Genomic DNA, 26671 nt, shown 5'->3' with positions numbered 1-26671 from the left:
TGAGGAGCCAGAGGTTGTGGTACATATGGGTACCAATGACATAGGTAGGAAAAGGGGAGAGGTCCTGAAAGGAGAATATAGGGAGTTAGGAAGGGAGTTGAGGAAAAGGACTGCAAAGGTAGTAATCTCAAGATTACTGCCTGTGCTACGCGACAGTGAGAATGCAATGAGGTGGAGGATAAATGCGTGGCTGAGGGATTGGAGCAGGGGGCAGGGATTTAAGTTTTTGAATCATTGGGACCTCTTTTGGCGCAGGTGTGACCTGTACAAAAAGGACGGGTTACACTTGAATCCTAGGGGGACCAATATCCTGGCTGGGAGATTTGTGAGGGCTACTGAGGTGACTTTAAACTAGAATGGTTGGGGGGGTGGGAATCAAATTAAAGAGACTGGGAGAGAGGAGGTTAGTTCACAACAGGGGGATGGGAACAAGTGCAGAGAGACAGAGGGGTGTAAAATGAGGGTGGAAGCAAAAAGTAGTAAGGTGAAAAGTAAAAGTGGCAGGCCGGCAAATCCAGGGCAAAAATCAAAAAGGGCCACTTTTCGACGTAATTGTATAAGCAAGCCTGAAGGCTTTGTCTGTCAATGCAAGGAGCATTCGTAACAAGGTGGATGAATTAAAAGTGCAGATTGTTATTAATGAATATGATATAGTTGGGATCACAGAGACATGGCTCCAGGGTGACCAAGGATGGGAGCTCAACATTCAGGGATATTCAATATTCAGGAGGGATAGACATGAAAGAAAAGGAGGTAGGGTAGCATTGCTGGTTAGAGAGGAGATTAACGCAATAGAAAGGAAGGACATTAGCCGGGAGGATGTGGAATCAATATGGGTAGAGCTGCATAACACTAAGGGGCAGAAAACGCTGGTGGGAGTTATGTACAGGCCACCTGACAGTAGTAGTGAGGTTGGGGATGGCATTAAACAGGAAATTAGAAATGTGTGCAATAAAGAAACAGCAGTTATAATGGGTGACTTCAAGCTACATATAGATTGGGTGAACCAAACTGGTAAGGGTGCTGAGGAAGAGGATTTCTTGGAACGTATGCGAGATGGTTTTTCGAACCAACATGTCGAGGAACCAACTAGAGAGCAGGCCATTCTAGAGTGGGTATTGAGCAATGAGGAAGGGTTAATTAGCAATCTTGTCGTGAGAGACCCCTTGGGTAAGAGTGACCATAATATGGTGGAATTCTTCATTAAGATGGAGAGTGACATAGTGATTTCAGAAACAACGGTTCTGAACTTAAAGAAGGGTAACTTTGAAAGTATGAGACGTGAATTAGCTAAGATAGACTGGCAGATGATACTTAAAGGGTTGACGGTGGATATGCAATGGCAAGCATTTAAAGATCGCATGGATGAACTACAACAATTGTTCATTCCAGTTTGGCAAAAGAATAAACCAGGGAAGGTAGTGCACCCGTGGCTGACAAGGGAAATTAGGAATAGTATCAATTCCAAAGAAGAAGCATACAAATTAGCCAGGAAAGGCGGCTCACCTAAGGCCTGGGAGAAATTCAGAGTCCAGCAGAGGAGGACAAAGGGCTTAATTAGGAAAGGGAAAAATGATTATGAGAGAAAACTGGCAGGGAACATAAAAACTAACTGTAAAAGCCTTTACAGATATGTGAAAAGAAAAAGATTGGTTAAGACAAATGTAGGTCCCTTACAGTCAGAAACAGGTGAATTGATCATGGGGAACAAGGACATGGCAGACCAATTGAATAACTACTTTGGTTCTGTCTTCACTAAGGAGGACATAAATAATCTTCTGGAAATAGTAGGGGACAGAGGGTCTAGCGAGATGGAGGAACTGAGGGAAATACATGTTAGTAGGGAAGTGGTGTTAGGTAAATTGAAGGGATTAAAGGCAGATAAATCCACAGGGCCAGATGGTCTGCATCTAAGAGTGCTTAAGGAAGTAGCCCAAGAAATAGTGGATGCATTAGTGATAATTTTTCAAAACTCTTTAGATTCTGGACTAGTTCCTGAGGATTGGAGGGTGGCTAATGTAACCCCACTTTTTAAAAAAGGAGGGAGAGAGAAACCGGGGAATTATAGACCAGTTAGCCTAACATCGGTGGTGGGGAAAATGCTAGAGTCAGTTATCAAAGATGTGATAACAGCACATTTGGAAAGTGGTGAAATCATCGGACAAAGTCAGCATGGATTTGTGAAAGGAAAATCATGTCTGACAAATCTCACAGAATTTTTTGAGGATGTAACTAGTAGAGTGGATAGGGGAGAACCAGTGGATGTGGTATATTTGGATTTTCAAAAGGCTTTTGACAAGGTCCCACACAGGAGATTAGTGTGCAAACTTAAAGCATACGGTATTGGGGGTATGGTATTGATGTGGATAGAGAATTGGTTGGCAGACAGGAAGCAAAGAGTGGGAATAAACGGGACCTTTTCAGAATGGCAGGCAGTGACTAGTGGGGTACCGCAAGGCTCAGTGCTGGGACCCCAGTTATTTACAATATCTATTAATGACTTAGATGAGGGAATTAAATGCAGCTTCTCCAAGTTTGCGGATGACACGAAGCTGGGCGGCAGTGTTAGCTGTGAGGAGGATGCTAAGAGGATGCAGGGTGACTTGGATAGGTTGGGTGAGTGAGTTTTATAGAGCTGCAACGTTAGCTTGCAGCTCTTCAACTCAATCCCGTGACTAATGAAGGCCAGCATACAATATGCCTTCTTAACAACCACATCAACCTGCGTGGCAACTTTGTGGGATCTATGGACATGGACTCCAAGATCCCTCCGTTCCTCCACACTTCTACGAATCTGCCATTAATCCTGTACTCTATCTTCAAATTCAACCTTCCAGAGTGAATCATTTCACACTTTTCGGCAGTGAACTCCATCTACCACTTCTCAGCCCAGCAATGCATCCTATCAATGTCCTTTGTAACCCTCAACAAACTTCTACACTATCCACAACAATGTCAACAATCGTGTCTTCTGTAAGTTTACTAACCCACCTTTCTACTTCCTCATCAAAGTTATTTATAAAAATCTCAAAGAGCAGGGGTACCAGAACAGATCCCTGTGAAAAACTACTCGTCACTGACTTCCAGGCAGAATACGCTCCATCTACAATTACCTTATATGGGCAAGGCAATTTTGAATCCACACAGTCAAATGTCCCTGAATCCCATGCCTCCTGACATTCTGAATGAGCCTACCATGGGGAACCTTACTAAATGTCTTACTAAAATTCATACACACCATATCCATTGTGTTCCACCTTCATAACTGTGTTTTGTTACATACCCAAAGAATTCAGTCAGGCTTATGAGACATGACCTGTCCTTTACTAAGCCATGCTGACCATCCTTAATCACAGTATGCTTCCCCAAATGTTCATAAATCCTGTTTCCAAAAATCTTCTGCAATAATTTTCCTACCATTGTTGTGAGATTCACTAGTCTATAATGTTGGGTTATCCTTACTCCCATTCCTGAACAACGGAATAAAATTTACTCCCCTCAATCATCTGGTACTACTGCTGTGTTGACTGAGAATACAATGATCATTGCCAAAGGCGCAGCAATCCCTTAGGTATATCCTGGTCCTGGAGACATATCTATCCTAATATTTCTCAAAAATTCCAGCATACCCTCTTTTTTAATGTTGACATGTTCTAGCATCTCAGTCAGTTTAAGCCGTCCTCACAGTCATCAATATCCTCTCACTAATGAATACTGAAGCAAAGTCTTCAATAAGGACTTCCCCTACCTCCGCTGACTCCAGGCATATGGTTCTCTTCTATCCCTGATTGGTCCTACCCGCACTCTTGTCATCTTCCTCTTCTTCACATATACACTACGTAGAATGCGTTGAGGTTTTCCTTAATATTATTCGCCAAGCCTTCTCATGCCCCCCTCTGGCTCTCCTATGTCCATTCTTAAGATCCTTCCTGGCTATCTTGTGAGACATCAAGAGCATTTTCTGATCTTTGTTTCCAAATCTAAAGTAAGTTTCTTTCTTCTTCTTGATTAGACATTCCACATCTTTTATCAACAAAGGTTCCTTCACCCTTTCAGTTTCTGAAACTAATCTGTCCCAATTAAGTCATATCCACGCCTTCTTATAGAGGAGGTAATCCTTAAAGCAAATAATCCCCTGCAGTTTACCTACCAAAAGCACATTGGAATCGATGCTGCTGTCATCTACCTGCTGAACAGAGCCTATCCCATTTGGATAAGCAGAGCAACACTATGAAGATCATGTTTTTTGATTTCTCAAGTGCCTTCAATACCACACAGCCCTCATTGCTGGGGCAAAAGCTCCATTCAATGCAGGTTGTCACTTCCACTGTGTTCTGAATAATGGACTACCTGACTGGCAGTCTGCAGTTTGTGCGGTTTCAGAGCTGTGTGTCAGGCATAGCTATAAGTAGCACTGGGGCCCCACAGGGGACTGTATTGGCTCCCTTCCTGTTTACCCTGTATACCTCAGACTTTAGATACAACACTTAGTCATGTCATCTGCAGAAATTCTCTGATGACTCAGCAATAGTTGTGTGTATAAAGGGACGATAGGCGGATGAATATAGGGCCCTGGTGGAGGGTTTTGTCAAATGGTGCAAGCTGAATCATCTGCAGCTCAATATCAGTCAGACAAAGGAGCTGGTGATAGACTTTAGGAAGACTAAGCCTGCACTGCTCCCTGGTACTACTGATATGAGGATGTGGATGTGATGAGGACCTACAAGTACCTGGGGGTGAATCTGGATGACAGACTTGAGTGGAACACCAACACAGAGGCTGTATACAAAAAGGGCCAGAGTCGCCTGTACCTCCTGAGGAGACTGAGGTCCTTTGGAGTACCAGTCCAGACCTGTTCTATGATCAGTACAATCTTCTATGCGATGGTGTGCCGGGGCAATGGCATCAACACGGGTAATGCTAACAAGCTCAATAAACTGATTAGAAAGGCTGGCTCTGTTGTACAAACTGGACAAATTGGAGGCTGTGGTAGATGAAAGAACTCTAGGGAAAATCCTGTCAATTCTGGACAGTGTTTCTCACTCTCTGCCTTCCTCCTTGGTTGAACAGAGGAGGACTTATAGTATTAGCCAAGACAACTGTGCTACTCCAAATTGTGCTATATGAGGTCATTCTTACCCTTGCCCATTAGTCTCTATAATAAGTCAATCTATAGCTGGGGAAGTGGTGACCCACTTGTATAAGACTGAAGTAACTTATTTTTTTTAAATTCCTTCCTACTTCTCTTCTAATATTTGTATATCTGTGCATTTGTAATGCTACTGTAGTACTGTAATTTTCTTTGGGATAAATAAAGTATCTATCTAATGCTGAAAATTTTTCTAGAATAGGTGGACATCTGTAGAGATATTTTAATAGATCATGAGCTCTTGCTCTTCAGGACAGAAATGAAGAAACAATGGTGGGAGGTGTCCAAATTGGCTGATGAATTCTGGGTTTGATTCAGTTGTAGAAAGTTTTAATGACAACCTAAAATACCATTAAACACTTTATTGTTCTTTATTGTGTGAGCCCATCACTAACCCAATAACAATCTCTTTCAATCAATGCTCCTACATGATATTCACAAACCACAATCTTATTTACTTAACCACTGTTCTAACTTGAGCTTTATATATACTTGTGCTTTATATATACTTCTAGCTATATGATCATAACGGCCATTTCACATGTTACACCGCTGGCATTTAGGGCATCATCACATACTAATATCCCTCCCTCCATCTTATAGGAGAAAATGGCGAACAATCACAGACTGTAAGGACAGTTTGGCAGATTTCCATGTGTATATATTGAGCTTTTTGTTTTACTTTCAGGATATAGACACATTCAAGGTGCTGATTTTCCAATGTGTCTATTGCCTCTGTCCAATGAGCAACCTAAATGAGTAACTACAGTGCAGTTTGTAGATAGTTCACATTGCATCTGTAATGCAAAGGTGCATTGTTCGTGGAAGAAATGAACATTTAGGGTGTTTGATTGCATAACAAACGTATACAGTATTGTTGAGTGGTGTCAAGTTTCTTGAGTTGATGGAGTTGCACTCATCCAAGTCCATTGTGCAATGAACCAGAATTGATTAAATAGCTTTAAAAGAACCCTTTGGGGAAAGTTCAATAGGTACATTTAATGTCAGAGAAATGTTTACAATATACATCCTGAAATTCTTTTTCTTTGCAAACATCTATGAAAACAGACGAGTGCCCAAAGAATGAATGATGGTTAAATGTTAGAACCCCAAAGGCCCCCCCAACTCTCCCCTCCCATGCATAAGCAGCAGCAAAGCAATGACCCCTCCCACCCACCAGCAAAATGCATTGGCGCCCCCCCCCCATTGAGCACTCAAGCGTGTAGCAAAGCATCAATAAAGATACAGACTTGCAATACCCCTAAGACTACTCTGCGAAGAAAAAACATTTCAGGATAAATATCGTATACATTTCTCTGACATTAAATGTACTTTTGAAACCTTTGAAAGTACTTGTTCACCTGGTATTTGACATACCACAGGCTCTCTCTCTTTCTCTCCCCAATAAGGGAAAAAGCAGTGTCTCCATTTTCACAGCAAGAGGGGAGATATAACAAAACAACTCACTGATTTATGGTGTTAAAAGTCTGTTGCATTGCCTTTTCCAAGCTCTGTGCCCAAAGAACTCGGGTCTTTGGGCACATAGCCAGCAGCAAGCTTGCTGCTTCCGATCTTCCGTGTACTCTCACAACCCATCAGTCAGCGGCGGCAACACTAGCCTTGGATCAGCCTGTCTCCAGAGCCATGAAAATCTGGCACCCTGAAGGCGCACTGGTCTTCCAGGCCGCACCTTGGCATATCAAAAAGCAGCCGGTCATGAGGCCTTGAGATTGGGTGCCATTTCTGCAAAGAACCGAAGTCAGCGTGTAACTACAGGTCAGGGTCTGCAAAAGAACTTTGAAATGGAAAAAAAGAGATATTAAAGATAGGGTAGAGCTGTTTCTGAAGATGCAAACAAAGAAGTCGCCATTTGGTGCCATCATCGTCAGCTCCACCCCTCCAGATAATAAGTGATAATAATATGAACAAATTCACCCTGAAATTTGAGAAGGAGAAGCTAAAGTCAGATGTATCAGTATTAGAGTGGAGTAAAGGAAATTACAGAGGCATGAGAGAGAAGTTGGCCAGAATTGATTGGAAAAGAACACTGGCAGAGCAGCAATGACTGGAATTTCTGGAAACAATTCGGAAGGCACGAGATGTATACATCCCAAATAGGAAGAAGTATTATAAAGGCAAGATGACACTATCATGGCTAACAAGGAAATTCAAAGCCAACATAATAGCCAAAGAGAGGGAATAAAATAGAGCAAATATTAGTGGGAAGTTTGGGGATTGGGAAGCTTTTAAATACCAATAGAAGGCAACTAAAAAGTCATTAAGAATGTTAAGATAGAATACAAAAGTAAGCTAGTCAATAATATTAAAGAGGATACCAACATTTTCTTCAGATACATAAAATGTAAAAAAGAGGCAAGAGTGGATATCGGACCACTGGAAAATGATCCTGGAGAGGTAGTAATGGGGGACAACAAAATTGTGGAGGAACTGAATAAGTATTTTGCATTGGTCTTCACTGTTGAAGACACTAGCAATATGGTGGAAGTTTCAGGTGTCAGGGGTCATGAAACGTATGAAGTTGCCATTACTCGAGAGAAGGTTCTTGGGAAACTGAAAGGTCTGAAGGTAGATAAGTTACCTGGGCCAGAAGGTGTACAGAGGTGAAAGAGGTGGCTGAAGAAATTGTGAAGGCATTAGTAATGATGTGGTTCCGGAAGAGTGGAAAATTTCAAATGTCGCTCCACTCTTCAAGAAGGGAGAGAGGTAGGAGAAAGGAAACTACAGCCCAGCTAGTCTGACCTCAGTGGTTGGGAAGATGTTGGAGTTGATTGTTAAGGATGTGGTTTTGGGGTATTTGGATGCACATGATAAAATAGGCCATAGTCAGCTTGGTTTCTTCAAGAAAAAAGCTTGCCTGAAAATCTGTTGGAATTCGCTGAAGAAATAACAAGCAGGATAGACAAAGGAGAATCGGCTGATGTTGTGTACTTGGATTTTCAGAAGGTCTTTTACAAGGTGCCGCATATGAGGCTGCTTAACAAGCTACAAGTCTTATCAGAGTCTGATAACGGTGGGATAGGAGCTGTCCTTGAGACTAGTGGTATTTATGTTCAGGCTTTTGTATGTTCTGCCCAATGGGAGAGGGGAGAAGAGAAAATGTCTGTGGTGGGTAAGGTCTTTGAATATACTGGTTGCTGTGCTGAGGCAGTGAGAAGTACAGACAGAAGAGAAGCTGGTTCCTGTGATGTGCTGAGCTGGGTCCACACTCTGCAGTTTCTTGCAGTCATCTGCAGAGCTGTTGCCATTCAAAATTGTCATGCATCCAGACAAGATGCTTTCTATGGTGGATCGATTAAAAATTGGTGAGAGTCGACAGGAACATGCTGAATTTCTTTAGCCTCCCAAGGAAGTAGAGGTGTTGGTTAGCTTTCTTGGTCATGATATCAACATTGTTGTACCAGACAATTGATGATGACACCTAGGAGCTTGAAGCTCTCAACCTTAAAGCTATGGAGGTAGACAGGAACATATGCACCACCTTTCCCCTTTCTGGTCAATGACCAGTTCTTTTGTTTTGTTGACATTGAGGGAAAGGTTGTTGACATGACACCTTATCATTAAGCTCTCTATCTCCTTCCTGTACTCTGACTCATTATTTGAGATGCGGTCCACTACAATGCAGACATTGGCCCATTACATCTGCAAACTTGTAGATGGAGTTAGAGCAGAATCTGGCCACACAATCATACGCTTACAGGGAGTAGAGTAGTGGGCTGAGGATTCTGCCTTGTGAGCACCAGTGTTTAGAACAGGGGTTCCCCACCTGGAGTCCATGAACCCCAAGCTTAATGGTATTGGCCCATGTCATAAAAAAGGTTGGAAAGCCCTTGTTTAGTATAATATTGGCAGAGGTGTTGCTATCTCTCCATCTCTCAGTATGTGCTCTCCTGTTTCAAATTGTCCATCATTGTCCTGTACCTAAGAAAACCAACGTAGCATGCCTGAACGATTGACGCCCTGTCACTCTCACCTCAATTATAAGCAAATGCTTTGACAGACTGGTTAAAGACTACATCTGCAGCATGCTCCCACCCACACTGGACCACCTGCAATTCGCCTACTGACAGAACCGGTCTACTGATGACACCACAGACACAGCACTACACACCGTCCTCACTTACCTGGAGAAGAGGGATGCATACGTTAGAATGCTGTTCCTGGACTTAAGTCCAATATTCAACACCATCATTTCCTCCAGACTTGACAGATAAATCTCAGAGACCTCTGCCTGTACCCCACTTTGTGCAGCTGGATGCTAGACTTCCTATCGGATCGCCGACAGGTGGTAAGGATGGGCTCCCTCACCTCTGCCCTTCTGACCCTCAGCACAGGTGCCCCCACCCAGGCTTGTATCCTGAGTCCCCTCCTCCACTCCCTTTACACCTACGACTGCGCTGCCACACACAGCTCCAATCTGCTGATCACATTTGCAGGTGACACGACATTGAATGACCACCCATTTTAATTCCACTTCCTATTTCCATTCTGATATTTCCATCCATGGCCTCCTGCACTGTCGGGATAAGGCCATGCTTAGGTTGGAGGAAGAATACTTTATATTCCGTTTGGGTAGCCTCCAACCTGATGGCATGAACATCGATTTCTCAAACTTCAAGTAATGCCCTCCAAACCTCCCTTCAACATTTCCCATTCCCTTGTCCCTCTCTCGTGTTATCTCCTTGCCTGCCCATCTCCTCCCTTCGGTGCTTGTCCCCCCCACCCCCACTTTCTTCTTTCTTCCATTTCTTCCATGGCCTTCTGTCTCTTTTACCAATCAACTTCCTAGCTCTTTCCTTCATCCCTCCCCCTCCAAGTTTCACCGATCGCCTGGCACTTCTCTCTCTCCTCCCCCCACCTTTCAAATCTACTCCTCAGTTTTTTTTTCTCCAGTCCTGCTGAAGGGTTTTTCCCCAAAACATCAACTGTACTTTTTTCCATAGATGCTGCCTGGCCTGCTGAGTTCCTCCAGCATTTTGTGTGTGTGTTGCTTGGATTTCCAGCATCTCCAGATTTTCTGTTTTTCATGAATTGATTTTGGCCATATTTCTAGTGATGACAAGGCAGCTTACAGAGGAGAGGTTAATACCCTGACACTGTGGGGCCACGATAACAACCTCTCCCTCAATGTCCGAAAATAAAAGAGGTGATCATAGATTACAGGAGGAACGGAGACAGGCTTGTCCCGATCAACATCAATGGGACTGCAGATGAGAGGGTGAGTAGTTTTAAGTTCCTCGGTATACCCATCACCGAGATCTCACCTGGACAGTACACACTGACTGTGTGGCAAAAAAAGCACAACAATGTCTCTTCCACCTCAGGCGACTGAAGAAGTTCGGCATGAACCCCCAAATCTTCAAGACCTTCTCCAGGGTCATCACTGAGAGCATACTGACTCGCTGTATCACTGCCTAGTATGGGAACTCCACCAACCTTGATCACTGGGCACTGCAGAGAGTGGTATGGACAGTCCAGCACATCTACGGATGTGAACTTCCCTCCACTGAGGACACTTACAACAGCAGGTGCATAAAGAAGGCCTGAAAGATCATCGGGGGCACCTGTCACCCCAAACATATACTGTTTTGGCTCTTTCCGTCTGGCAAACAGTGCCATAGCATTAAAGCCGGGACCAACTTACAAATTCGCATGTCTGTACATTGCGACAGAGTCATAATGCGAAGATTTTTACTCCCTCATGTTGTGGGATAAATAAACAAACAAACAAACACACGAATAAGTAAATAAAAAGATGTCCTTACTGATTACAGTTCGTTGGTTATCAAGTCAAGGATCCAGATGTTAACTCCCAAGGTCCAGAGTTTGGTGATGAGTTTGCTTGGAATAATAGAGTACATATGTACATTGAAACATGCAATGCAATACGTCATTTGCTTCAACAGTCAACACAGTATGAGGATGTGCTTAGGGCAACCTGCGAGTGTCGCCATGCTTCCGGCATCAAACTAGCATGCTCACGACTTACTAACCCTAACCCATGTGTCTTTGGAATGTGGCAGGCAGAACTGTGGTTAATAAACAATAATTTGATGTCGGTGTCTTTACTGTATCAGATTACTGTTTCTCATCCCCAACACATTTGATTCCTTTGAAGTTGATGAATACAAACTAAGAGGTGAAGCCTAAAACTTAGAAAGTTAAAGGTTGTTTTTCATCAAAATTCATGTTATGAAGAAAAGTAATGGGGTAGATGTGGATGAGTTATTAGTTATGGAAACTCATTAAGTGCAAAGAACAAAATTCAGAGCCAGACTTTTAGGAATGTAGAGTATGATAGGTTTGGAACATTCTTCTGCAAACAATGTGAATTGAAGATCATTTGTTAATTTTAAATCTAGGACTTAAAGATTTTTGTTTACTGTGGTCATTAAGAGAGATAAGACAACAGCCAGTATTTTGAGAAATAAGACACTAGCCATTATATAGAGTTAGTAACAGATCAGCCATGATGTCATTCTGTGGTAGAATAGTCTAAGGGCCTAAATGGACCACTTGGGTTTCTCTGTATTGTTTGTAGTAGGCAGCTGTCGATCCCAGGGGATCTTGGGTTTGCGCCTCTGTTGGACTATGTCCTCTCCAGGGCGCAAGCCTGGGTGGGAAAATTTGAAGAAATGGCTGTGGCCCATTGCAGTGGGTTCCCCCTCTCCACGTCACTGATGGGCACCAGTTACCAAATGAAGGCCAAGTGTTGTTGCAGAGGTTGTCAGAGTGAAGTTGTAAACAACGTCAAACTGCCTTAGGGACCCTGGTTCCGGATTTCTTCCTCAGGGTTTACTCCCGAAGCCTTTCCCATGGATGGGTATGGCCGCAAGACAGCGGTGGTTTAAAATCAGAGTTTTCCTTTTCTTTCACCTAGGTGGGCTGCAGTTCGAGATTGACGAGCCCCACCTGCCCGAAGCAACTGATTTTGAGGTGCCAGTGGTCCGCTTTTGCCCCTTCTCTTGTCAGTAGAAACAGTTCCACTGGGCCTAGTAGCTAAGTCACATGTGAAGTCCAAGAGTTGGACTTGGTTGTCGGTGACGCACACCGTTTGGAGCACTTTATAGGTAGTGGGAGCTTATCCCCACTACCACCCCTGGTAATAACAACCTTAAGTGTTTTTTAATGCTTTGGTATTCTGAATTGTCTTTGAGCATTTACACATCAACTTTAAGAAATTTGCATTTCATTTTCATTCTATGCCAACAATGTTTTTTTTCAGTCCCAAACAGGACAGCTAGTACAAGTCCATTATACATAAAAGTTTATCTGGCAAGGTATTGCTGCATGTTATTAACAATGTTAACACATTCTTTGGGCAATAACTAAACAGAAACATTCACCTGTTGTATGATCTTTGGGAAAATATTTAGGGATAAATCATGTTAAAATCATCAATAAAGAATTCTGGCCCAATATTAACCCAATTTAGCTGGTTTAATTATTGTATGTTAAAGTTATTTATTTAATTATTGTATTGCCTTTGAAACTGATCTCTGATTTCTGCAGGAAACTAATATTTATCTGGCTGGGACAGAAGAAGGTTACATTCATAAATGCTCATGTTCCTATAATGAACAGTTCTTAGAAACATATGGAGTTCACAAGGTATGTGACAAGAGAAATACAAAATTAAATGTATCAAGGATCCTCTTAATAATGCCGTAATGGAACTGAAATTTAATAATGAGAAGGCATCAATTTTATTGTTTCTTTTTCCAATTCAACAAGGCTGACCAAGAAGGCAGTTGACATTAGTATACCCTCAGTGACCAGTTTATTAGGTATCTCCTGTACCTAATAAAGTGACCACTGATTGTATGTTCGTGATCTTCTGCTGATGTAGTCCATCCACTTCAAACTTTGACAAGTTGCGCATTCAGAGATGCTACTCCTTGGACCACTGTTGTAACACGTGGTTATTTGAATTACTGTCACCATCCAGCCAACTTGAACCAGTCTGGCCATTCTCCTCTGACATCTCATTAAAAAGGCAGTTTCACCCTCAGAACTGCTGCTCACTGAATGTTCTTTTTCCACTATTCTCTGTCAACTCTAGACCGTTGTGTGTGAAAGTCTCAGGAGACCAGTTTCTGAGATACTCAAACCACAAATCATTCCTTGGTCAAAGTCACTCGCGTCACATTTCCCCCCCATTCTGATGTTTTGTTTGAATAACAACTGAACTTCTTGACCATGTCTGCAAGCTTTTATGTATTGAATTGCGGCCACATAATTGGCTGATTACACATTTGCATGAACAAGCAGGAATATAGGTATACCTAAATAAAGTGTCCACTGAGTGTACATTTTCTTTTTGAGCCTTTTAACTTTCTTTCCATTTGTCATTTGCATTCTTGGCAATGAATTATTTTTTGTCTCTTCCCAGTTATCAAAAGTGCAATGGTAGTGGGATCTATTGGTTGACTTACTTTTGTTTGTTCAGTTTTCAGCTTTGTACCTCTGGTTAGAGTTACTGTTAATTAGCTAATGGTACAAACTAGAAACAATGCAAGGAAGTGGCTAGTTAAAATGTTTCTTGTTATATGCTTGCCTGAAAACTACCTTTGCCCGTTATTTATTCTGATAATTGATAAATACTTTTGAGCAAACAGTTTAGCCAGCAGAGTCCTGAGACACATGTTTCAGACTCTAGCAGACATTTAAAAAAAAACTTGTCTGGTTACCCTCTGGGGGAATGTGAACTAAAAGTGGATCATAATTATGATGATATCCCCAGGTAACTTTAAAAAAATGGAATGATTCCTTAGTGAAGTCAGGATGAACTCCTGACTGTGACATAAGAAAAGTCTCAAAATTTAGATGTGTCTTAATCAAACTGCCCCCACCACAAGATCAACGACATTTCCTTTGCTACACTTACCTGAGAGCTGGCTGGCCAAGAGATATTTAATATTTTAGAGACAAGAGATTGATTTTCCGTTTACTTTTAGCTTAAATAGGAGTATAATGGTGGCATATCAGAAAAAGTAACTGTGGCTTCATATGGTTACAGGAGGGCAAGTAACTAAATAAACTAAAGGAATATGTTAAACTATCCTGTTGTCATTCCTGCCATTTATTTTCTCAAAATCAACATAACTGTATATTCTTTTTCTTTTGCTGCCACCATTAAAAATGTTTTGATATATGTACATTCCCAGGTATAACATCTGTTCTGTATGAATAAAAATATAGTTTTAGTTTCTACGTTCCCTCAGTTCTTTTGTAAATGCATTGTGTTTACTTTAACTAGTTGAGAAATGAGAAACTGGCCCTATAGTCCACTATATCCATTATCCTTCTAAAGTTTGTGCACCTTTGATCAAGAACACAAACATAGAAAGACCTGTATAGTGACATGTCAGAAAATCCCTTTGAGTCATGGCGTTAATAATCTTCCAGGATTCTACTCACAATCATTTCAAAAGATGAAACCTTTTATTAAACAGCTGGAAGAAGAGTTAGTTCCTGTACCAAATCAAAGCTGAAAAGTGAAACAGAAAAATGGTTTGGTTACATCAAGCTTAGATTTTAAAAGTTGGTAAATTACAGAAAGAAGGTTTTAAGTCTCTGGAAGCAAATTGCACAAAGTCAATGCATTGAGTCTTGTTTTAAAACAGGATAAAGAAGTTAGCTGAGGGTATAAGAGCAGAGTGGTCAGACAAGTCAGTATTATGACCAGCACACACTTAACCTTTGTTTCATTTCCAGGGTCCTGTGTATAAAATAGCATGGTCACCATTTTCTCATGATACTTTTCTGAGCTGCTCTTCTGACTGGTCCATTCATTTATGGAGTCAGGAAATAGTGCGACCAGTTCTGCGCTTTACTACCACTGTTACAAAGGCAGTGCACAGCATCACGTGGTCACCAAAATCAGCTACTGTGTTTGGAGCAGTTAATGAGGACAGAGTGGAAATCTGGGACCTTTCAGTTAACATGTCGGTATTTCCTTTTGCCTTTTTGAATATTATAGATTGAAAGTAAGCCATTAATCTTAGAATAATACAATTTTCACTAACCTAGTTCATAAACATGTGGCATTGCTATGAATATTTTGAGTCCAGAAGGTCTTAGGTTATGATTTTTAATCAGATCTGTTTACTAAGCACAGCCAAGAAATTCGCTGAAATTTTATTATTAATCTGAGCTGCCCCATGACAAAGGAGAAGGCAGAATTGAGGATAAGACAGAATTGAGGATAGAATTTAAGGCAATTACCCAGATGGCAATATTTGAATAACATTTAAGCTAATTTCAGTGGGCTTTATGTATAAAGTGCACCATGTTGACATTAAATGAAAACAGGGATTGGCCTCACTATACAAAAATAGTATTATTATTCAATAACATCAAACATGAAGCTTGCAGTGTGGAGCACTGGAAAGTCTGCAACCATATTAATGTAAATAATCAGTACTTTCAGGAGGATGTGAAAAATTTGCATAAGAAGCAAGGTTTTGTAGGGCTATATCACTTTTGTCACATTCTCACATTGAACACAGAGCTTGCCATAAAACAGGGATGGCAAACATAGAGGAAAATTCAATGCAAAGATGGCACCTTGCTGTTTTGTCCGTCAATTTTTTTTATGTTCATAGGGATGGCTTATGCACAACGTAAGTGTTGGGGATCAGGTTATGGTTTAGGGACAGGGATGATGAAGAGTTAGGTGTCAGGAGAAGGAGCTGGTGTTCCGAGCGCTCTACAGTCAAAGGTCCGCACACCCAGATGTCAGGTCGGCAGGTGCGGAGGATGAAGGCCAGCAATCCCCAGGTCGGGAAGTCCTGTCTTGGAGGTCTATGTGGGCAGTAGGCACAAGGGCTGGTGATCCTCCAGATCAGCAAGTCCTGGGTGGAGGTAGAAACCTGAAGTTGAAGCCCCTAGGTCACCTTGTATGGAGGTTAGAGGCTTAAAGTCTGTGAGTCTATGCCAGGGTCTGGTGGTTGGAATCGCAAAGTCTGTGAGTCCAGGGAGGTGGCATGACCCAGTGTTGGAGGCCTGCCTGTGTGAGTGGGTGGGAGGGTAGGAAAGGGGCTTGTTTTGCTGTTGTTGTTGTTGTTCCTTGATTGTTCTGCTGAACATTCTGGGCATATGATGTTGGCGCCAGAATGTGTGGTGATACTGCTGAACTGGCCCTAGCATATCCTGAGGCATGACGTTAGTTAACACAAACAATGCATTTCACTGTATGTTTTGTGATAAATAAATCTAAACCTGAATTGGTTTTGCTTCAGCAATCTATCCCTGGAGCAACTTAAATGGGACATTTGCCAAATGGACAGCTAGCAGTGTGCTGGTTATTGGCCAAATTTTTATCAGTGCTGGAGATGCATCAATCATTCAATACATTCAATGTGATTGTGCCTTTTGAATTTAAACACTTCTCCAGCTCATTGCCAACCACTGGCATGTCTTATTTGGCACTGTTATACCAGTAATCTGAACCACTAATGAGTGGTTCATAGTACAGTGATAAAAATCCTGAAATTCTAGGGTCGGTCAACTGCTTGCAAGGATTCTGAACTGCCTGGAGTGAAATAAAAAGTAAACCTTGTTCCGAATCAGAGCAAGGTGAAGCAGCTCTTGTATTCATGCAAACAAAAGGGACTCATCCTGACATGCATGTAAAAGTGTCTTTTAAGAGACTCCTGGATAGGTACATGGAGCTTAGAAAAATAGAGGGCTATGGGTAACCCTAGGTAATTTCTAAAGTAAGTACGTGTTCCGCACAGCATTGTGGGCCGAAGGGCCTGTATTGTGCTGTAGTTTTTCTACGTTTCTAAAATATTGTAATTCTGAAAAACGTCACTTATCAATCTGAAACATAGGTTGTTTCATTTGCCATTGATATTTCCAGTAGTTCCTTTTTTTTTTATTATTGCCTGGTATGGAATATGCTGCACTGTTCTCAGGACAACCCAAAAGTCCTGTCATCAAATTATTCTGTACTGCAGTAGTATTGGTAGCCATATTTCATTCATATATGCAGCTTTAAAAGGTGGTGAATCCCATATATTGAAGAGAAGCTCAGTATGTAACTCAAGATTTTAACGTTGGGCAGAGATCTCATCTTACACTTCTCAATTTGGACTGAAATGCCATTTAAGAAATAAAATAGACCTCAAAGTTCATATTCTGTACATTTCTAAACTTATTTTTGCAGTAAGCACAACATACTAAAGCAAATACACAAATATTATGTTTTATTCTGTTATATGCTTTGGTAGATTGGATCCTATTATTATCTACCCAGCCACGGAAGGAATAAGTTTGACTACCATACTCTTTGCTAAAAACACGGATTGCGTTCTCGTTGGTGACAGCAATGGACAGGTCACAGTATACCAGCTCAATAATATGTCTCCAAATGAAGAAACCGTAAGTTCTAATTTAGATGTTGTGACTTGTATAAAATATAAACCTGTCCATGACAGGTCCTTCAAAATAATAACACCAAGGAAGTTAAAGTTAAAACATAAACATTTTCTTCACTCTCTCTTAACAATGTTTAAGTATCTTCTATAAGAAAAAGTTATTAATGTTATTTTATAATTTTGTATTTCCTTGTAAGATTATAGTTTTCCATGTGAATATTCACAGATTTATAAATAAAATAGTTACCATTGTCAAAAGTTTAGAGGATCTTGGATGAGATACAAGTGACACAAATGTCAGTGACAAGCACTTTGGAACTAGTGACCATAGTTCTATTAGTTTTAAATTAGTTATGGAAAGGGATCGATCTTTCATTTTCATTTTCAATAAATTAATTGAGTTCACATATTTCATTGAAACCTATTAAATATTAAATAGCTAGAGTGGACATGGAGATTGTTTCCTATAGTGAGATAGCCTAGGACAAGAGGGCAAACCTCAGAATACAAAGATAGCCCTTTAGAACAGAAATGAGGAGGATTTTCTTTAATCGGAGGATGCCGAACTTGTGGAATTCATTGCCAAAGATGGCTGTGAAGGCTGAGTCATTGGGTATATTTAAAGCAGAGATTGATGGGTTCTCGATTAGTAAGAGCGAGAAAGTATACAGGGAGAAAGTAGAAGAATGGGGTTAGGTGGGATAATAAATCAGCTATGACGGAATTGCGAAGTATACTCAATTGGCCAAATGGGCTATTCTACTCATATGTCTTATAATATGATCTAGAATTTAAAGTACTAATTGGAACAATGAACTTTTGAGGGTATTAGATAGAAACTTGTGAAAGTCACTTGGGAGTAGGTTGCTTCTGTCAGGATAAGGCCACTCTTAGGTTGAATTAGCAACACCACAAAATCTCTCTGGGTAGTCTCCGACATGATGACATGAATATTAATTTCTCCCCCTCTTCTCTCTTTGTCCATATTCCGTTCTGGCTCCCGCCTTACCCCTTCTCATCTGCCACTCTTCTCTCCCTGGTGTCCCTCCTCCCCTTTCACCCATCATCCACTCTCTAAAATTCAGAGTAAATTCATTATCAAAGTACATATATGTCATCATATACAACTCTGAGATTCATTTTCTTGTGGGCATAGTCAATAAATCCAAGACAGAATAATAAGTATAATAGAATCAACGAAAAACTGCTCCAACTTGGGGATTCAGCCAATGTGTAAATGACAACAAACTGTACAAATGCAAAAAAGAATAAAAAATATATAAGCAATAAATATGAGATGAAGAGTCCTTGAAAGTGAGTCTATGGGTTGTGGGAACATTTCAATGATGGGGCGAGTGAAGTTGTTCCCTTTGTTCAAGAGCTTGATGGTTGAGGGAGAATAACTGTTCCTGAGCCTGGTGGTGTGAGTCCTGAGGCTCTTTTACTTTTTACCTGATGGCAGCAGCGAGAAGAGAGCATGACCTGGGCGGTGGGAGTCCTTGGTGATGGATGCTGTTTTCCTGCGACACGCTTTTTGTAGATGTGCTCAATGGTGGGGAGGGCTTTACCCATGATGGACTGGGCCATATCCACCATTTCTTTTAGGACTTTCTAAGCCACACATTAGTCCATACCAAGCAGTGATGCAGCAAGTCAGTTACTCTGCAGCACACATCCATAGAAGTTTGCAGAGTTTTAGATGTCATGCCAAATCTTCACAAACTCCTAAGGAGGTAGAGGCGCTGCCGTACTTTCTTTGTAAGTGCTGGGTCCATGACAGGTTCTTCGAAATAATAACACCAAGGAAGTTAAAGTTGCTGACTTTCTCCACCTCTGATCCTCCAAAGAGGACTAGCTCATGGACATCTGCTTTCCTCCTCCTGAAGTCAACAATCAGCTCCTTGGTCTTGCTGACATTGAGTGAAGGGTTGTTGTTATGACACTGCTCAGTTAGATTTCCATTCTCCCTCCTATATGACTTGGCCTATGACAGTGGTGTTGTCAGCAAACTTGAATATGGGATTAGAGCCACACGGTCATAAGTGTAAAGTCAGTGGATCAGAGGGCTAAGCACACAGCCTTGAGTTGCATCTGTGCTGATGGAGATTGCAGAGGAGATGTTGCTGCCAATCCAAACTGACTGGTTTGCAAGTGAGGAAATCAAGGATCCAGTTGCACAAGGAGGTATTACGGCCAAGGTCTTGAAGCTTACTGATTAAGCTCTCCTCTCTTGCCAGATTCCTTCTTCAGCCTTCACCTTTTCCACCAATCAACCCCCAGCTTCTCACTTCAACTCCTTTACCTGGTCTCACCTATCATATTCCAGTTTTTACTCCTTCTCCAACCCCACCTTCTTAATCTGGCTTCATCCTCCTTCCTTTCCTGATGAAGGCTGTTGGCCAAAAATGTCTACTGTTTGTTCCTCTCCATGAATACTGCCTGACCTGCTGAATTTTGTGTGTGACATTCTACTCTGTACTCTGGAATAAGTTGCTTGCAGGCAAAGGAACGTCTGTAAGTCAAAGGGTTTTAAAAGTGAGATGGAGAGTTAATGATCTGCATGTTCCTGTTAGACTGAAGGGAAAGCTTGGCAGAAGTATGGAACCCTAGGTGACAAGGGATATTGATGCTCAGGGCAGATAAAAAAAGATACATAGGTCAAGTACAGGCAGCTGGCATTATGTGACTCCCTGGAGGAGTATAGGGCTGCAGGAGTATACTGAAGAAGGAAATCAGAAGGGCAAAGGGAAACAAGAGATTGTGCTTCCAGAGAAGATTAAGGGAAAACCCAAAGAGATTGTATAAGTACAAATGGTATATTAAAGGGGGGAAAAAAAGAGTCAATTGAAAGAGAATCAAAAGCTAAAGTGGACGTATTTCTGTGGAGCCACAGGAGATGAGTGAAGTTCTCCTTAGTCAAACAAAAGATGTGCCGAATATAGACCTATTTAGAAAGATAGTAGTTGATTAGGAATAGCCAGCGTGACTTAGAGACAGAGAGTACAGCTTGGAAATAAGCCCATTGGTCCCACTGGTCCCACTGGTCCATGCTGATCACACATCCTCCCTGGTGGTTGCAGTTGCCTGTGTTTAGCCTGTAACCTTTCAAACCCTTCCCTTTCACTTTCTTATCCAAACGTTTCAAATGTATCCCCTTCAACCACTTCCTCAGGCACTCAGGAAGCTTATTTCAGGTTCCCTTTGTGTAAATAAGTTACTTCAGGTCTCTTAACTCACCCCCAATCCTGTATCTAAACCCTCTAGTTTCAGATTTCCCAACCCTGGAGAAGTGATTGATTGTCCACCCTATCCAGACCCCTCATGATTTTATAAATTTCTCTGAGGCCACCTCTTATGCTCCTGCACTCCAAGAAATAAAGATCTAGTGTGGCCAACCTTTCCCTTGAACTCAGGTCCTCTGGTGTGGGCAGCACCCTCTGATCTCTCCTGCACCCTCTCCAGTTTGACAATGTTTTCCCTATACCAGGTAGACCAAAACTGTACCTCAATACTGTAGGCGTTATCTCACTAACAACTTTTATAATGGAACATAGGTAATATCTCTGCTCCTAAACTTGAATCGGTGACTGAAGGTCAGCATGCTAAACACCTTCACCACCCTGTCTAGTTGCACGGCAACTCTCCGCAAACTATGTACTTGTACTCCCAGGTCCCTTTGTTTCACAGCAATTGTCAGTGCCTTGCCATTCACTGTAAAGGCCCTATCCTGCTTCGTGTGCCCAAAGTGCATCATCTCACACATCCAAGTTGAAATCCATTTGCTATTCCTCAGCACCTCTCTTTAACTGGCCAAGATCTCATCAGCCATGACCTCCCATGCACAAAGCCATGTTGACTATTCCTGATCAGGACATGATTATCCGAGTGATGATAGATCTTGTCCCTCAGAATTCATTATAACCTGCATCACTATCAATATAATCCTTCATTTAGAATTGTCAACACATTTGCTAATAATGCCATGGACATTCACATCCAAATCACTTACATACAAAATGAATAACCGAGATCCCAACATTGACCCCTGGGGCACCCCATTAGTCACATCTCCAGTAAGAGAATCGCCCTTCAACCATCACCCTCTGCTTCCCATCATTGAGCCAATTCTGAATCCATCTTGCTAGCTTTCACTGAATCTTGTGCAACCTAATCTTCCAATATAGCCTAGCCTGCAGGATGTTGTCAACCGCCTTATTAAAGTCCATATAGACAATATCCACTGCCCTACCTTCATTTATCCCCTTAGTTACCTCTTCAAAAAAAAACTCCTAAAGATTCATCAGCCATGACCTCCAAGCACAAAATCATGCTGACTATTCCTGAACAGGCCTCGATTATCCAAGTGATGGTGATCTTGTCCCTTGGAATTCCCTCCAGTAACTCCCTACAACTGAAGTTAAGCTTACTGGCTTGTAGTTCTCTAGCCTTTCCTTGCAACACTTAAACAATGGAACACCATTACCTACTCTCCAGTCTTCTGGAACTTCACCACTGTCTACAAAACAAATGATCTCTACAAGAGATTCTGCTATTTATTTCTTAGCCTCCAAGGGGGTGAATACTTTTTATATGCATTTTACTTAACCTCCTTCTTGACTTTTCTTTTACTACTAAAAAATCTCTTAGGGCCAATCTTAGTATTATCAGCAATATCCTTCTCAACCTGCCCTTTGGCAATCCTAATTTCCCTCTTGACAATAGCTTTCATATTTTGCTCCTCCAGTCTTAGAGTGGCCTCATCTTGGCAGCAGAGGAAGCTATGGATCGACATGTTGGAATGGGAATATGAATACTTAGTTCATGAAAGACAGAAAGAGAAGTAAATTTGGAAAGACTGACATCACTTGCTTCTGAACAAACACAGTAAATGAGAACATAGAAGAGCACAGGAACAGACCCTTCAGCCCAAATGTTGCACTGAATTGATTAAACTGGCAGTTAAATGCCTAACTAAAGTATCCCGTATCAAAGTCCGTCTGCATTTTCATATGTCTAACTAAGAACCTTTTTAATGACTTCATCGTATTTGCCTCCATTACACCACCCCACAAACACTTGCCTCTATACATCTGAAATGTATGTCCTCTGGGACACTTTGAAGGTGAAGAAGAAGATGCTGGGTCTATACCTCTCATAATTTTATAAACCTCCATCAGGTTTCTCCTCAGCCTCTGCCACTCCAGAAAAATAATACAAGTCTGTCCAAACTTTCCTTATAGTTCATGCTTTCTAATCCAGGCAGCAACCTAGTAAACCTCGTCTACACCCTCTCCAAAGCCCTGACATACTTCCTGTAATGGGGTGTCCAGAACTGAATGCAATACTCCCGATACTGAATGTTGAAAGGACTAGGTAAGGTGTCTGTTGAGAGGATGTCCAGAACTAGAGGGCACAGCCTCAAAGTTGAGGGGTGACCTTTAGAACAGAGTTAAGGAGGATTTTTTTTAGCCAGAGATTGGTGATTCTGTGGAATGCCGTGCCAGAGACAGCTGTGGAAACCAAGTCCGTAAGTATATTTAAAACAAAAATTGATAAATTTCCTGATTGATCAGGGAATCAAAGGTTATGGTAAGAAGGCAGGTGTAGGGAGTTGAGTGGGATCCGGGATCAGCCATGGTGGAAGCTGAATGGCCTAATTCGGCTATAAAGCTCCAATATAACTTCCTGACTCTTGCACTCAGTGCCTCAACTAATAAAAGCAAGCATGCTGCTTTCCTTCTTAAACAACCTACTAACTTGTGCAGTCACTTGGAGAGCTAAGGACTTGGGGCCCAAGGGCCCTTTGTACATAAATTGTTGTTAAGGGTCCTGCCATTAACCAGGTCCTGGCCCACTACTGTTGATCTCCCAAAGTACAACACCTCACACGTGGCTGGATTTAAGACCATAAGTCAAAGGAGCAAAATTGGGCAATTTGGCTCAAGTCTGCTCTGCCATCCCACCATGGCTGATCCATTTCCCTCTATATAGAACTGGGATAGAAGAAAACCTTTATGTATGTTAATTTTAATTGAATTTTGGATTTGGGGAAAATATCTGCAAATGCTCCTCTGTCCTAAGCAACAAACAAAATTCTGGAGGAACCCTGGTCAGGCAACATCTCTGGAGGGAAATAGGCAGGTGATGCTTTGGGTCAAGAGCCTTCATGTCTGGGTTCATTCAACCCAATTACTGGATCCTCTCTCAGAGTATTCTGAAGAAGGAGGGTATGATTATTTTTAATATATATTTATTATCGGGGGGGCTAAGCAGATGCTACACCTTGCCCAGTGAAGGGAAAAGGAATGCCTTACAACTCCTTTGGTAGAGGTAGATCTCCACCCCACCACCCTTAGCTTAGTTCCCCAATCAGGGTCATGTGAAGCCATGGGAGCAGGTGATGCATATCACAAGTCCCAGTTATGTGACCACTAATGCCAAGCAGACAATCTCTGAAAAGTATTGATAATGACTGCAGTCATCCATCTTAAGACCATAAGACATAGGAGCATTCAGCCCATCCTGCCTGTTCCGCCATTACATCATGGCTGATCCTGGATCCCACTCAACCCCATACACCTACCTTCTCGCCTTATCCTTTGATGCCCTGACGGATCAGGAAATGATCAACTTCCACCTTAAATATACGCATGGATTTGGCCTCCACCACTGTCTGTGGTAGAGCATCCCACAGATTTACTATACTAAATCTATCATTTTCACTCTCTGATGAAGATTATTTAAAGGTATTTTCACTTTTTGAATCCATGCTGGTTGCTGGTCACTGGCTTTGTCACATATAGTATGTATCCTCAGCGATTTCATCTCTTGTTAAAGAATGAGTAAATAATTTGTAATTTATTCTGAATTTTTTTCTTGTTTCAATTCACTGAATCATCTAAGATTTCATCATTTTTCTCAGAATAATAATCAGCACCTGCAAAAGCAAAAGATTCTTAATGCTGGAAATCAAAAATAAAACCAAAATTAGCAGAAATTTGGGAAATGTTAGTATTTCATGTCATAGTCATAATCATACTTTATAGGTCCCGGGGGAAATTGGTTTTCGTTACAGTTGCACCATAAATAATAAATAGTAATAAAACCATAAATAGTTAAATAGTAATATGTAAATTATGCCAGGAAATAAGTCCAGGACCAGCCTATTAGCTCAGGGTGTCTGACCCTCCAAGGGAGGAGTTGTAAAGTTTGATGGCCACAGGCAGGAATGACTTCCTATGACTCTCTGTGTTGCATCTCGGTGGAATGAGTCTCTGGCTGAATGTACTCCTGTGCCCAACCAGTACATTATGTAGTGGATGGGAGACATTGTCCAAGATGGCATGCAACTTAGACAGCATCCTCTTTTCAGACACCACCGTCAGAGAGTCCAGTTCCATCCCCACAACATCGCTGGCCTTACAAATGAGTTTGTTGATTCTGTTGGTGTCTGTTACCCTCAGCCTGCTGCCCCAGCACACAACAGCAAACATGATAGCACTGGCCACCACAGACTCATAGAATATCCTCAGCATCATCCAGCAGATGTTAAAGGACCTCAGTCTCCTCAGGAAATAGAGACGGCTCTGACCCTTCTTGTAGACAGCCTCAGTCCAGTTTATTGTCAATTCGTATCCCCAGGTATTTGTAATCCTCCACCATGTCCGCCCTGACCCCCTGGATGGAAACAGGGGTCACCAGTACCTTAGCTCTCTTCAGGTCTACCACCAGCTCCTTAGCCTTTTTCACATTAAGCTGCAGATAATTCTGCTCACACTATGTGACAAAGTTTCCTACCGTAGCCCTGTACTCAGCCTCATCTCCGTTGCTGATGCATCCAACTATGGCAGAGTCATCAGAAAACTTCTGAAGATGACAACACTCTGTGCAGTAGTTGAAGTCTGAGGTGTAAATGCTGAAGAGAAAGGGAGACAAGACAAGTCTCTGATCCTTCACCAGAACTCTTTGTGCTTGAGAGCTTAGGATAAGTCTATATTTAGTTTTAAAGTTGTGAGACTTTGTCTGAAAAAGGACACAATCCTAATTTATAATATAGTTGTTAATGATGTTTTTTTTCTTTCTTGCACAGCTATCCGTACTAAATAACATCATTATGATAACACTGGCCAGCCAATTGGTTAGTGAGTCTCACACAATGGAAGAACGCATTAGTAACATATGCAACACTTCTGGTTAATTAATTTTATGTTTAATACAATTGTTAATTTCATGATTTTGTACATTTTTGCTCCTATTAAATAATGTGAAAATTTGATTGTATTGCTTGAACTATTTTCATCATACACTAAATATCTTGCATTCTCCAAGCATATTAAGCAATTTCATTTTGATTTAACCCTCAAATGATTGTAATATTTTATTCTGGAAAAGAAGAAGGTTTAAAAATGGTTCATTGGTATAAAGAACGTGTGATTTTGACCAGTTTAATTGAAGTATGTTAACAATTCATGATGTACTTAACTTCTTTTTGATATTTAAGTAGGGGTACTTAAGTGATAAATATGCACAATTTATGAATAAATTTGATTTTAATGCTATCAGTTGTGATTAAAGTCAGTATTTAATGATTTTTGTACCTGAAAACAAATTGTATATGGGGAAGAAAGGTAAGATATGGACTGGTGTTATGACAACGTCTTTGTGGGTATTGTTTCAGGTTGCCATAACACCAGTCATTTTCCCAAACAAGTATACATCACTTTTAGAAATCCTCTCAATTAATCTTTACGTAAATAGGATTTTGTTGCCGTTAGTGAACCACAGCATCTTAAAACATAGCAGATTGAAGTTAATTCAGTACTAACGCCGAAGTAACAATGGATAAATATTCATATTCCCTGATTGACAAGGTGGATCACTTGCTCATTCTAATACTTCAAAACACTGAAAATCAGCTGGATTCTATAATAATCACAATGAGATTATCATCCAGGTAGTGTAGATGGAAAATTATCTTTTCTTAAAGAACAGTTAATGTTTTAAAGTTATAAACCAAAATGAATTTTTTAAAAGATGAAACTAAAGCTTTGGATAGTTAATAGTAAAATATTCAGAATATATTTTAGTTAAGGAGCTTCTGAAGAGTTGTGAGCACCACAGA

At 41.2% G+C, this 26671-nt stretch overlaps 1 protein-coding gene across 1 annotated transcript in view; it reads left to right on the top strand.

The window, feature by feature from the left end:
- The window catches only part of dnai4 (dynein axonemal intermediate chain 4), a 96776-nt gene extending 70799 nt beyond the window's left edge, over nucleotides 1-25977 (top strand). The window contains exons 14-17 of the mRNA XM_063064950.1: nucleotides 12680-12778; nucleotides 14885-15114; nucleotides 17404-17554; nucleotides 25640-25977. Of these exons, the coding sequence (XP_062921020.1) occupies nucleotides 12680-12778; nucleotides 14885-15114; nucleotides 17404-17554; nucleotides 25640-25747 (588 nt within the window). The 3' untranslated portion in view covers nucleotides 25748-25977. The remainder of the gene's footprint in view (nucleotides 1-12679; nucleotides 12779-14884; nucleotides 15115-17403; nucleotides 17555-25639) is intronic.
- The last annotated feature ends 694 nt before the right edge of the window (nucleotides 25978-26671 follow it).

This window comes from Mobula hypostoma, chromosome 12 (genome assembly GCF_963921235.1).
Source record: "Mobula hypostoma chromosome 12, sMobHyp1.1, whole genome shotgun sequence".
In the NCBI taxonomy this organism is placed as follows: Eukaryota; Metazoa; Chordata; class Chondrichthyes; order Myliobatiformes; family Myliobatidae; genus Mobula; species Mobula hypostoma.
This window is presented reverse-complemented; position numbering and strand designations above follow the sequence as displayed.